At 44.6% G+C, this 13,812-nt stretch overlaps 1 protein-coding gene across 1 annotated transcript; it reads left to right on the top strand.

The window, feature by feature from the left end:
* Positions 1-293: 293 nt before the first annotated feature.
* Positions 294-4,105, top strand: GMCL2 (germ cell-less 2, spermatogenesis associated). The gene is made up of 2 exons (XM_033180196.1): positions 294-1,720; positions 2,054-4,105. The coding sequence occupies exons 1-2, from the start codon at positions 453-455 to the stop codon at positions 2,355-2,357; spliced, it is 1,572 nt and encodes a 523-aa protein (XP_033036087.1). The 5' UTR covers positions 294-452; the 3' UTR covers positions 2,358-4,105.
* Positions 4,106-13,812: the final 9,707 nt, after the last annotated feature.

Below are 13,812 nucleotides of genomic sequence, written 5' to 3'. Positions count from 1 at the left end.
AGAATTGCTTAAACCCAGGAGGTGGAGGTTGCAGTGAGCCGAGATCACGCCACCGCACTTCAACCTGGGCAAGAGAGCCAGACTCCGGCTAAAAAAAAAAAAAAATTACAAAAATTACCGGGTGTGGTGGCGAGCGCCTATAATCCAGCCACTCAGGAGGCTGAGGCAGGAGAATCGCTTAAACCCGGGAGGCGGAGCTTGCAGTGAGCCGAGATCGCGCCACTGTGCTCCACCCTGCCCGACAGAGCGAGACTCTGTCTCCAAAAAAATAGAGAGAGAGAGTGGGGGGGAGGGGTGCGGAGGATGGAGGCGACAGTGTCGGCTGCAAGGGTTGGGCTGCGCGTGAGAAGCTGGCGGTGCAGGCACCTGTGCTCGGGGAAGGCTGGCGGCGGCCGGGCCATGGCGGGAGACCCCCTCCTCCGGGCTCCCTGAAGTCCCGGGAGCCGCGACCCATGGGATCGTCCAGCAGCCGGGTGCTGCGCCAGCCGAGGCGAGCCCTTGCCCAGCAGGAGCAGGGTGCCAGGGCGGGGGGCTCGGCCGGGATGCCGGACCCCGGAGACCCTGCGGCGGGCTACGGCTTCTGTTACTGCCCGGGCAGTCACAAGAGCAGCGGGGCCTTCCGCTACTGTCGCCCTGACTCGGAGAGAGACGAGGATGAGGAGGAGAGGGACGAGCAGCAGCCGCTCCTCCACATCCCTGCAAGAAAAAAATTCAGGAGTACATCCAAATATATTTATCAAACATTATTTTTGAATGGTGAAAACAGTGACATTAAGATTTGTGCTCTAGGAGAAGAATGGCGATTACACAAAATATATTTATGTCAATCTGGCTACTTTTCTAGTATGTTCAGTGGTTCTTGGAAAGAATCCAGCATGAATATTATTGAACTGGAGATTCCTGACCAGAACATTGATGTAGAAGCGCTGCAGGTTGCGTTTGGTTCACTGTATCGAGATGACGTGTTGATAAAGCCCAGTCGAGTTGTTGCCATTTTGGCAGCAGCTTGTATGCTGCAGTTGGATGGTTTAATACAGCAGTGTGGTGAGACGATGAAGGAGACAATTACTGTGAAAATTGTGTGTGGCTATTACACATCAGTAGGGACCTATGGATTAGATTCCGTAAAGAAAAAGTGCCTTGAATGGCTTCTAAACAATTTGATGACTCACCAGAGTGTTAAACTTTTTAAAGAACTCAGTATAAATGTCATGAAACAGCTCATTGGTTCATCTAACTTATTTGTGATGCAAGTGGAGATGGATGTATACACCGCTCTAAAAAGGTGGATGTTTCTTCAACTTGTGCCTTCTTGGAATGGATCTTTAAAACAGCTTTTGACAGAAACAGATGTCTGGTTTTCCAAACAGAGAAAAGATTTTGAAGGTATGACCTTACTTGAAACGGAACAAGGAAAACCATTTGTATCAGTATTCAGACATTTAAGGTTACAATATATTATCAGTGACCTGGCTTCTGCAAGAATTATTGAACAAGATGCTATAGTACCTTCAGAATGGCTGTCTTCTGTGTATAAACAGCAGTGGTCTGCTATGCTGTGGGCCGAACAAGACAGCGAGGTAGGGCCTCAAGAAATCGATAAAGAAGAACTAGAGGGAAATAGCATGAGGTGTGGTAGAAAGCTTGCCAAAGACGGTGAATATTGCTGGTGTTGGACGGGTTTTAACTTCGGCTTTGACCTACTTGTAACTTGCACCAATCGATGCATCATTTTCTTTTTTTTTTTTTTTTTTTTTTTTTTTTTTTTTTTGAGACGGAGTCTCGCTCTGTCGCCCAGGCTGGACTGCAGTGGCCGGATCTCAGCTCACTGCAAGCTCCGCCTCCCGGGTTTACGCCATTCTCCTGCCTCAGCCTCCCGAGTAGCTGGGACTACAGGCGCCCGCCACCTCGCCCGGCTAGTTTTTTGTATTTTTTAGTAGAGACGGTGTTTCACCGTGTTAGCCAGGATGGTCTCGATCTCCCGACCTCGTGATCCGCCCGTCTCGGCCTCCCAAAGTGCTGGGATTACAGGCTTGAGCCACCGCGCCCGGCCTCGATGCATCATTTTCAAACGCAATACACTGAATCAGCCATGTAGTGGGTCTGTCAGTTTACAACCTCAAAGGAGCATAGCATTTAGATTACGTTTGGCTTCTTTTGATAGTAGTGGAAAACTAATATGTAGTAGAACAACTGGCTATCAAATACTTATACTTAAAAAGGATCAGGAACAAGTGGTGATGAATTTGGACAGCAGGTTTCTGACCTTCCCTTTATATATCTGCTGTAACTTCTTGTATATATCGCCAGAGAAAAGAATTGAAAATAATCGTCACCCAGAAAATCCAGAAAACTGAAGATCTCATCGGTTGGGAACAGTAGCACTTTGAAAACTTTTAAGGCCAGCTTTAATTTAATGGCCCTACTGATATTCACATCTAAGGTGACTAACGATGGTAAAGGCCTTATGAACTGTACAGACAATACAGAAGATTATTCTTATCCTCATTGCATTTCTCTGCATATATGAACAAAACATTTTAAAGCCAAGAAAATATCTGTCGAACCATTTCTGTTAGTACAATGTCAACTCATGCTTTTAATTTAGCATCAGCAGAAAATTAGGTAAATCTCACATTTATCTGCAACAAAATATAGATTTAATTTTTAGCTTAAACTTTGTTTCTACCTTATGTTAATGGACCTCAGTTATCCATCAGTAAATTTATTTTTATTTGGCTAAAATAATCTAAAAGAATAATTTGGATGGCCAATTAGAAATGCTGTTTTGAGTTGGTGCATTTAAAGCTTTCTTTTAATATTTTAAACTGGCTTATTATGATTCCTCCTTTTAGTCTGATATCTTTCCAGTTCATACTTGTTTTTAATCATTAAATGCTTTCTTCCTGGTTTTGGAGACTAAGCTGAGAAACTTTTTTTAAACTTAAGCATTGTCATGCTATTTTTTTAAATTTGGCTTTCCTAGGATTTTAAGAAAAATGAAAGTTAGCTTCACACCTTCAAATGATCTTAAATGAGTGAAAAATCTGTTTGATTCCAAGGATATTTCTTGCCTTACATGGTCTTTTCTTTGACAGTCTGTACACCTTTATTATTAGTTTTTGAATTATTTACGTACCAGATATTTATACTTTTAAACATGAATATTCTCTGATCTTTAGAATTATTTATGTTCAAATTTTAGTTGGGAGTTTTGTTTCCTACTTAAGCTCAGGACTTTATACCCTTTGAGTTGAGTGCCTTTGAGTGACACATGCTAACAGAAATGTCATAGTAAATATAAATAAGGTCAGAGGATCTAATATAGAAGCTGATGAAGCATTCATGTAAAAATGGAACTCATTTTTGTCAAAATTGAGATGTACACTTGTCATGATTTAGATGTGTTGACCTTTTGTGTTTATTGCTGTTTTGAATATAGCCATGTTCATTTTCATATGCTGTTTTGAATATAGCCATGTTGTTATTGCTGTTTTGAATATAGCCATGTTCAGTTAGAGTAAGTACTTCTGTGGTTAATGTATATTTTTGTTGTGGCTTTTAAAATGGGAATAATTTGCATGTATCTGTGCAAATAATAAATGCACATTTGGAAAAAGAATAAGTAAGCTCTTATATAAAATGGACCAAAAAAAACCCCTTAATTGAAACCAACATTTTTTTTCTTTCTAGTTAGAATTTTTTCCAACTCCTTTTAACTTTTGGAATTTACTAATAATTTTTTTCTTTCTTAATGATATGTCCATAGGTTCATAAATTGCTTTTTCTTTTAAAATTCATCCACTTGGTTTAACTTAAAGGAACTTTTTAAATACCTCACCCTTGACCCCCAGAGCTGGAATTTAAATGTTTCTAATACAGTGATTTGGCTGTTATCAAGAGGTTACATTTTAGCTGGGTGTCAGCCGGGCATGGTGGCTCACACATGTAAGCCCAGCACTTTGGGAGGCTGAGGCAGGTGGATCATTTGAGGTCAGGAGTTTAAGACCAGCTATGACCAACATGGTGAAACCCCATCTCTACTAAAAATACAAAATAAAAATAAGCTGGGCATGGTGGCATATGCCTATGATCTCAACTACTCAGGAGGCTGAGGCAGGAGAATCACTTGAACCCGGGAGGCAGAGGTTGCAGTGAGCGGAGATCGCACCATTGCACTCCAGCCTGGATGACAGAGAGAGACTCCCTCTCAAAAAAAAAAAAAAAAAAAAAAAGAGGTTACATTACTTCTTTTTATATTTGACTAGATTAGGCCTCTTTCACGGGAAGCTGTTGTTTTCTTTCTGTCTCATTACTGTATAAAAGATTCCTGACCCTTTTTGTATTGAAAAATATAGAAATACCAAACTTCAATTATTTGGATAATTAACTTTTTGAAAATCTTGGAAGGAAAGATAGTGTTTGAGTATATTAATGAATAAAGTTAACTGTTTCATTACACTTATATAAGTTAACTGGCCAAATTGGAATTCTATGTGGTTTCATCCACTGCTTCTGTCCTGGCCAAGTTGCTTATGTCATCCATAGACAGGATAATTATTTCTTCAATCACAAGTAGGTTAATGTTCTTAGTTGAGAAGTTGATCATTGTCAGTTAGTAATTCACATGGGTAGTAAAGATGTGCTTTTGTTTTCTTACCAAATACTTTTAAGTGTTTGCGTAGTATGTTCTTTTCAATGGAACTATTTTCTTTTTTTTTTTTTTTTTTTTTTTTTTTTTTGAGGCGGAGTCTCGCTCTGTCTCCCGGACTGGAGTGCAGTGGCCGGATCTCAGCTCACTGCAAGCTCCGCCTCCGGGTTTACGCCATTCTCCTGCCTCAGCCTCCCGAGTAGCTGGGACTACAGGCGCCCGCCACCTCGCCCAGCTAGTTTTTGTATTTTTAGTAGAGACGGGGTTTCACCGTGTTAGCCAGGATGGTCTCGATCTCCTGACCTCGTGATCCACCCGTGTCGGCCTCCCAAAGTGCTGGGATTACAGGCTTGAGCCACCGCGCCCGGCCCAATGGAACTATTTTCAATAGGCTGGGCGCAGTGGCTCACGCCTGTAATCCCAGCACTTTGGGAGGCCAAGGCAGGCGGATCATGAGATCAGGAGATTGAGACCATCCTGGCTAACACAGTGAAACCCCATCTCTACTAAAAATACAAAAAAATCAGCCAGGCGTAGTGGCGGGCGCCTGTAGTCCCAGCTACTCGGGAGGCTGAGGCAGGAGAATGGCGTGAACCTGGGAGGTGGAGCTTTCAGTGAGCCGAGATCGCGCCACTGCACTCCCGCCTGGGCAACAGAGTGAGACTCTGTCTCAAACAAACAAACAAACAAACAAAGGAATATTTTCAATAAAGTGTTAACAGTGTAAGTTAAACTATTGTATAAACTATGGTTTATGAAAAAAAATTTTTTTTTTTTTTTTTGAGACGGAGTTTCACTCTGTCGCCCAGGCTGGAGTGCAGTGGCCGGATCTCAGCTCACTGCAAGCTCCGCCTCCCGGGTTTACGCCATTCTCCTGCCTCAGCCTCCCGAGTAGCTGGGACTACAGGCGCCCGCCACCTCGCCCGGCTAGTTTTTGTATTTTTTTTAGTAGAGACGGGGTTTCACCGTGTTAGCCAGGATGGTCTCGATCTCCTGACCTTGTGATCCGCCCGTCTCGGCCTCCCAAAGTGCTGGGATTACAGGCTTGAGCCACCGCGCCCGGCCAAAAAATTTTTTTAGAAAATTACCTGGGCATGGTGGCACATACCTGCAGTCCCAGCTACTCTGGAGGGGAATCACTTGAGCCCAGGAGTTTGAAGCTGCAGTGATCTGTGATTGCACCACTACATTCCAGCCTGGGTGACAGAGGGAGACCCTGTCTTTAAAAAACAATTGTTTTTAAAAGAATGCTATTCAAGAAATGGGTTTCCAACAGGCACTCCTGGCCCCAATTAATGTTTCTCCATTTTGCCAAAAAAGTGAAAACTGGCCTCTCATGAGTGGGACCAGTGCTACGCTGACCTAAGGGTTGTGGGTTCAGCTGGCTGTGGCTGTGGCTGGAGTCATAGGCAGTAAAGGAATTTACTGAGACCGTCATAGGTAAAGAATGGCAATTTTTTTTTTTTTTTTTTTTGTAGATATGGTGGTGTTGCTGAGGCTGGTCTTGAACTCCTGGGCTCAAGTGATCCTCCCACCTTCACTTCCTAAAGTGCTGGGATAACAGGCATGAGCTACTGCGCTCAGCCTAGACATTGTACATAAATGGAATCATATAATATGTGGCCTTTTATGTCTGACTTCTTTCACGTCGCATAATGCTTTCAAGGTCAGCTACACTGCAGCACGTATTAGTGTCTCTTTCCTCTTCATTACCAAGGAATTTTCTATATACATATTTTTTTTTTGCTGGTTCCCCCTCAGAAGGTGAACCTTTTTTTTTTTTTTTGAGTTTAAGTGTAGATGTTTAGGCCAGCGCAGTGACTCACACCTATAACCCCAGCACTTTGCACTTTGACAGACTGAGGTGGGTAGATCATATGAGGTCAGGAGTTCGAGACCAGCCTGACCAACATGGTGAAACCCTGTCTCTACTAAAACTACAAAAAATTAGCCGGGTGTGGTCTTGGGCACCTGTAATCCCAGCTGCTTGGGAGCCTGAGGCTGGAGAATTGCTTGAACCCGGGAAGCAGAAGTTGCAGTGAGCTGAAATTGTGCCATTGCACTCCAGCCTGGGTGACAGAGCGAGACTCCGTCTCAAAAAAAAAAAAAGAAAGAAAGAAAAAAAGAGTGGAGGTTTAATAGGCAAAAGAAAGAGAAAGGAGAATAGCTCTCTCCTGCAGAGAGACAGGGGCCCTGATCGGCTCTTATGGTGAGGTGGTGAAATGCACCGGGTTTCACAGACAGCTTGAGGAGGTGGTGTCTGATTTACATAAGGCCCAAAGATTGGTTGGGCCAGGTGTGACGTTTATTGTCCACCCCACTGTAATCTTTTATTATGCAAACGAGCTTCCTACATGGAGCGCACCTTTTCCCGTTCGCACAGCTGCCAGCATTCCCCCAGAGGATGAACCTTGAAATATGTTGGAACACACTGTAGTGCTTGGTCCTGGGTCTTCTGCCTTCTCTGTCTACATTCCGCCCCTAGGTGAGCTCATCCAGTTTCCTGGCATGAAATACCACCTTTATGCAAATGATTCAAATCTCTCTCTCCAATCTGGCCTTTTCTCCTGAGCTCCACAAATGGTCTTCCTCTCCACTTCCTGATACATTGTACTTAAAACCCTAGGAATCTCCAGAGACAAATGAGTGTCTTTTGTATGCTAATGAGATGACTGCTGGCTGGCGGACCCCTAGGTGGCTTCGGGTCACTGGAAAGACCAAGGCACCTTTTGAAGACTGGGATTTTCAGCTCCACGCCCCACCCCCAACGCCCCCCCCCCCCCCCGCCCTGCCCCGCCCCCAACCTCCCAGGAAGGGAGAGGGGCTGAAGGTTAAATCACTGGCCAGTGATTTAATCAATCATGCCTCCATTAAAAAAACAAACAAACAAACAAACACGGGATTCAGGGGGCTCCCAGCTGGCTGAACACCTGGAGGTTACTGGAGCGTGGTGCACTCCTTTCTCCATACCTCACTCTATGCATCTCTTCTGTCTGGCCTGTGTGATATCCTTTATAGTAAATGGGTAAATGCGTTTCCCTGAGTTATGGGAGCTTCTCTAGCAAATTAATAAAATCTAAGGAGGGGTCATGGGAACCCCAATGTATAGCCAGTTGGTCAGAAGTTCCAAAGGTCTGGACTTGCAACTGACCTCTGAAGTGGAGGACACTCCTGTGGGACTGAGCCCTCAGTGTGTGGGATCTGACACTAACGTCAGGTAAACGGTGTCGGCGTTAAACTGAATTAGACGACACACAGCAGGTGTCTGACAGAGAATTGCTTGCTTGCTGTGTAGAGGGAAAATACGCACATCTGGGGTCACAGATGTGTTGACTGTTGAGTGAGAGACTAGGAAAAACACTGGCTTTTCCTACATCTCAGCAACAATCCAATAGCACATTAATATAATTTAAAATGATATTCACGTGGACTTATTCCAGAAAGGCAAGAATGGTTTAATATTAGAAACTCAATATAATTCATTACATAAATAGATAAAACGAGAAAAGAAACCAGTCTTATCAATACCTACTAACAAGGCAGTTGATACATTTCAACATTTTTTTCTTTCTTTTTATTTTTTTGAGACAAAGTCTCCCTCTGTCACCCAGGATGGAGTGCAGTGGCACGATATCACCTCACTGCAACTTCTACCTCCCGGGTTCAAGTGATTCTTGCGCCTCAGCCTCTCAAGTAGCTAGGATTACAGGCATGCACCACCACGCCCGGCTAATTTTTGTATTTTAGTAGAGGCAGGGTTTCACCATGTTGGCCAGGCTGGTCTCAAACTCCTGACCTCAGGTGATCCACCCAAAGTGCTGGGATTACAGGCGTGAGCCATCGTCTTTTTTCTTTCTGTGTTTTGTTTTGGAGACAGGGTCTCCATATGTTGCCCAGGCTGGATTCGAACTTCTGGGCACAAGCAATCCTCCCATCTCAGCCTCCCTGAGTAGCCAGGACTACAAGTACACATTGCCATGCCCAGCTCAACATATATTTTTATTTATAAACTTCATTGAAAAAAAATTTTTAGAGACAGGGTCTCACTCTGTCACGCTGGCTGGAGTGCAGTTGTAACTAAGTACCTCTATTTATCTAAGGAATTATTTAATTATTTTTTTCTCTCCTGTTCTTGCTTCCCCTCTTCGCCGTTTCCTACTTAGCCTTTTAGAAATGCAAATATAGCCTTCTCCCTCCCCTTCACCAGACTCCCCCCAGGGAATGTTTATCTAACTATGGGCTCCAAAGACAGAACAAACCAAGGGTTAACAGTCGATTTGCAAACTGAAGCGTGCCGGCTAAGGAACTCTCACCCTAGAGCAGGCTGCCTGAGAGACACCAGCTTCCCCACAAAGACGTCAGCAGTCACCAGACCAACAGCCCAGCAGGGAAGGCACCAAGTTAACACAGAGACCCCCCATCTTGCTCACTTTCTCCCTTGCTTTTTAAAGTGCCTGTTTTTTGCTCCAAAGGCCAAGTGGCACATTTAAAGGCAGGATGCTTGTGGTGCCTTTTCCCCTAAACTATCTTCATAATAAATTACTGTCTTTCTTTTTTTTTGAGACGGAGTCTCAGTCTGTCGTCAGGGCTGGAGTGCAGTGGCGCAATCTGAGCTCACTGCAAGCTCTGCCTCCTGGGTTCACGCCATTCTCCTGCCTCAGCCTCCCGAGTAGCTGGGACTACAGGCGCCTGCCACCACGCCCGGCTAATTTTTTGTTTTTTTAGTAGAGACGGGGTTTCACCATGTTAGCCAGGATGGTCTCAATCTCCTGACCTCGTGATCCGCTTCAGCCTCCCAAAGTGCTGGGATTATAGGAGTGAGCCACTGCACCTGGCCCATACATTACTTTATTTCTATCAGACCTCCCTTTTGCTAATTGAACTCTGCATGCAGCAAGCAACTCACCTGCTATTGGGTTGCAATTCTGGTGGCCCGGACTGGGAAGTGCTGCGTGCTCTGCGTAGGCCTGTGCTTGACCACCTGCTTTTATTACTGGTGAGGACTAGGGTCACCTGTGAGCACCAGCTGCTCGTGGCTAGCAGACCCCACGATGGGGATGTTAGGGAACTTCTCAGAAGCTGCCAAAAATGCTTTTGTTTGTGGGAAATCTCCCTTTTGCCTTCTGGCACAATGTTGGCTGCCATCAATGCTTCTCTGGTTCAAAGAAAGTGAACTTTCTTTGTTTACTTGTTTTTGGGGTGGGGGGCAGGGGAAGCCACCATCATTATGAGCTGGGTAACTTGGTCGGAAGTGCACCTGACTGCCCACTGCCTTTTTTTCGGGTGTCACTGCTCTACTTAAGATTTGGCTGGGCGGGGGACAGTGGCTCACACCTGTAATCCCATCACTTTGGGAGGCCAAGGTGGGCGGATCACCTAAGGTCAGGAGTTGAGACCAGCCTGGCCAACATGGCAAAACCCTGCCTCTACTAAAAATACAAAAATTAGCCGGGCCTGGTGGTGGGCGCCTGTGATTCCAGCTACTTGGGAGGCTGAGGCCAGAGAATCGCTTGAACCTGGGAGGTGGAGGTTGCAGTGAGCCAAGATCATGCCATTGCACTCCAGCCTGGGCAGCAAGGGCGGAACTCCAACTCAAAAAAAAAAAAAAAAAAAAAAACCAAAAAAAACAGATTTAGCTGTTAGTGCTGGCATTTGAGTATTTGCATTTGTCTGCATGTAAGGCACCCTGAGAGCTCTACTTGGATGTGACTCAGCAGTCCGTGGAGTCATTTGCAACTGCGGAGGGAAATCCAAGACCCCACCTAGCCCCTTTGATTGGGACTCCTTTGGCAGTACGGTTTGTTTGCATGTATGAATGTGTGACTTTGTGGATGGGCCATGATCCCTTCTTCAACAAACAGGAACAGTGTGGATAGCGACCCCACACTCTTTAGTGGCTGGAGGGTTTCCTTTCGGTTGCTTCATCTTTTTTCCTTCCCCTCCTTTCTTTCTCTCATCCCACTTGTAAACCCTGGCTCCTATATGGAAGCCATCCAGGCTCTATCTTTCTCTATTTTGTTTTCTACCTGCTTTAAATGAGTGTGTATGTGTGTGTTTATGTGTATGTACAGGTATTTTGTTATGTGTTTTGGCCACAAAGTTTCAAATTGGCTTAAAGTTAAGGAGTACTCATAAATTAGGTAAAGTCTTTAATAAATAAACTGGCTTTAAAATTGTTGGCAAAATAATATTAGAAATGTCTTAACTGTCAACATACATTTTTGTTTGGATTCATTGATCAAGTGGTTTCATGTTTATCTCTGCCAGATATTATTAGCTGTAAAAATTTTGCATAAGAGTTATAAAACTATAATGCAAAATTTTGATCCAAACCGAATGATATTTGTGAAATTTTTGATGAATAAGACATTTAATATTGTTTAATGAAAATAGTTAGGCTGTGCTCCTGCCTGTAATCTCTTTTTTTTTTTTTTTTTTTTTGAGACGGAGTCTTGCTCTGCCACCCAGGCTGGAGTGCAGTGACCGGATCTCAGCTCACTGCAAGCTCTGCCTCCTGGGTTTACGCCATTCTCCTGCCTCAGCCTCCCGAGTAGCTGGGACTACAGGCGCCCGCCTCGTCGCCCGGCTAGTTTTTTTTTTTTTTTTTTTTTGTATTTTTAAGTAGAGACAGGGTTTCACCGTATTAGCCAGGATGGTCTCGATCTCCTGACCTCGTGATCCACCCGTCTCGGCCTCCCAAAGTGCTGGGATTACAGGCTTGAGCCACCGCGCCCGGCCAAAATCCTGCCTGTAATCTCAACACTTTGGGAGGCCAAGGTGGGAGGCTTGCTTGAGCCCAGGAGTTCAAGACCAGCCTGGGCAACATAGTGAGATCCCTTCTCTAAAAAAAAGGAAAAGAAAAAGAATAAAACAGCTAGGCCGGGTTCGGTGGCTCATGCCTGTAATTCCAGCACTTTGGGAGGCTGAGTTGGGAGGATCACCTGAGGTCAGGAGCTCAAGACCAGCCGGCCAACATGGCAAAACCCCATCTCTACTAAAAATACAAAAATTAGCTGGGTGTGATGGCAGGCACCTGTAATCCCAGCTACTTGGGAGGTTGAGAGAGGAGAATTGCTTGAACCCAGGAGGCGGAGTTGCAGTGAGCCACGATCATGCCACTGCACTCCAGCCTGGGCCTCAGAGTGAGACTCCGTCTCAAAAAAAAAAAAAAAATGGGTAAGAGACGTGAACAGACATTTCTCAAAAGAAGATGCCAACAAGCAGCCAACCAGCATATGAAAAACCGTTCAGCATCACTAATCATTAGAGAAACGTAAATCAAAACCACAGTGAGATACTATCTCACGCCAGTCAGAACAGCTATTATTAAAAAGTCAAAAATGGCAGCTGCTGGCAAGGCTGTGGAGAAGAGAATGCTAATACACTGCTGGTGGGAATGTCCATTCATCCCGCCGCTGTGGAAAGTAGTTTGGAGGTTTCTCAAAGAACTTAAAACAGCGCTATAGGCCGGGCACGGTGGCTTACACTTGTAATCACAGCACTCTGGGAGGCCGAGGCCGGCAGATTACCTGAGGTCGGGAGTTCGAGACCAGCCTGGCCAACATGGAGAAACCCCATCTCTACTAAAAATACAAAATTAGCTGGGCGTGGTGGCTCACGCCTGTAATCCCAACCCTTTGGGAGGCCGAGGCGGGCAGATCACGAGGTCAGGAGATCAAGAACATCTTGGCTAACATGGTGAAACCCTGTCTCCACTAAAAATACAAAAAATTAGCCAGGCGTGGTGGCAGGCACCTGTAGTCCCAGCTACTCAGGAGGCTGAGGCAGGAGAATGGCATGAACCCGGGAGGCAGAGCCTGCAGTGAGCCAAGTTGGTGCCACTGCACTCCAGCCTGGGCAACAGAGCAAGACTCCATCTCAAGAAAATAAAACAAAACAAAACAAAAAACAAAATTAGCTGGGCGTGGTGGCACATGCCTGTAATCCCAGCTACTTGGGAGGCTGAGACAGGAGAATCACTTGATCCCGGGAGGTTGAGATCGAGGTGAACTGAGATAGCGCCATTGCACTCCAGCCTGGGCAGCAAAAGCTAAACTCTGTCTCCAGAAACAAAAACAACAAACAAACCCCAGAGCTACCATTTGACCCAGCACTCCCATTAGTAGATATATATTCAACATAAACAGATTTTTCTACCAAAAAGACACATGCACATGTACATCACAGCAGTGTTCACAATAGCAAAAATACAGACTCAACCTAGGTGCCCATCAGTGGTGGATTGGATAAAGATAATGAAGTTCAACTTGAGGGGGAGAAAAAGAGAAAAAAAATGAAACAAAGATATAAAACATTTAATAAGTAAAAATAATTTTTTAATGTGGCACATATTCTCCACAGAATACTGTGCAGCCAGAAAATCCAAAATAATGTCCTTTGCAGCAACATGGATGCAGCTGGAGGCCATCGTCCTGAGCCAATTAACACAGGAACAGAAAACCAAACAGTGCATATTCTTGCTTAGAAGTAGGAGCCAGGCTGGGAGCCCTGGCTCATGCCTGTAAGCCCAGCATTTTGGGAGGCTGAGACAGGTGGATCACCTGAGGTCAGGAGTTCAAGACCAGCCTACCAACATGAGAGGAGAGGAAGGGGGCGCATAGTAAAAAACTAACTGTTGGGTACTACACTGAGTACCCGGGCGATGGGAAAAATTCTACCCCAAACCTCAGCATCACGCATTATACCCAGAGTATACCCAGGTAACAAACCTGCACACGCCCTCCCTGAATCCAAAATACAAACTGAAATCATTTTTTAAAAATGTTAAAAAGCAAAATGCAGAATGCTGTGCATAGTATGCTACTATTTCTGTGAAGAGAGGATGGACATTTACTAAGAAATAGGCGGAAAAAAAGGGGAAGCATAGTATTGTGTCTTGTGTATTCATACAGAATATTTGCAGGGCGCAGTGTTGGAAGTGGATCCCTTCGGTTGCTTCTTTTTAATTTTTTTTTTTTTTTTTTTTTGAGATGGAGTCTCGCTCTCTCACCCAGGCTGGGGTGCAGTGGCACAATGCTTTCTTTTCTTTTCTTTTCTATTCTTTTCTTTCTTTTCTTTCTTTTATTTTCTTTCTTTCTTTCTTTCTTTCTTTCTTTCTTTCTTTCTTTCTTTCTTTTTCTCTTTCTTTCTTTCTTTTTTTG

The sequence above is a fragment of the Trachypithecus francoisi genome, unplaced genomic scaffold, assembly GCF_009764315.1.
Source record: "Trachypithecus francoisi isolate TF-2019V2 unplaced genomic scaffold, Tfra_2.0 Lachesis_group2, whole genome shotgun sequence".
Classification (NCBI taxonomy): Eukaryota; Metazoa; Chordata; class Mammalia; order Primates; family Cercopithecidae; genus Trachypithecus; species Trachypithecus francoisi.
The sequence above is the reverse complement of the archived record's forward strand: the minus strand, read 5'-3'. Positions and strand labels throughout refer to the sequence as shown.

Bases quoted from the DNA above. Each gene is read 5' to 3' on its own strand.
- GMCL2 (XM_033180196.1), top strand. From the start codon at position 453: ATGGGATCGTCCAGCAGCCGGGTGCTGCGCCAGCCGAGGCGAGCCCTT. The intron at 1,721-2,053 runs TCGATGCATCAT...CCGCGCCCGGCC, and splicing joins CTACTTGTAACTTGCACCAA to TCGATGCATCATTTTCAAAC.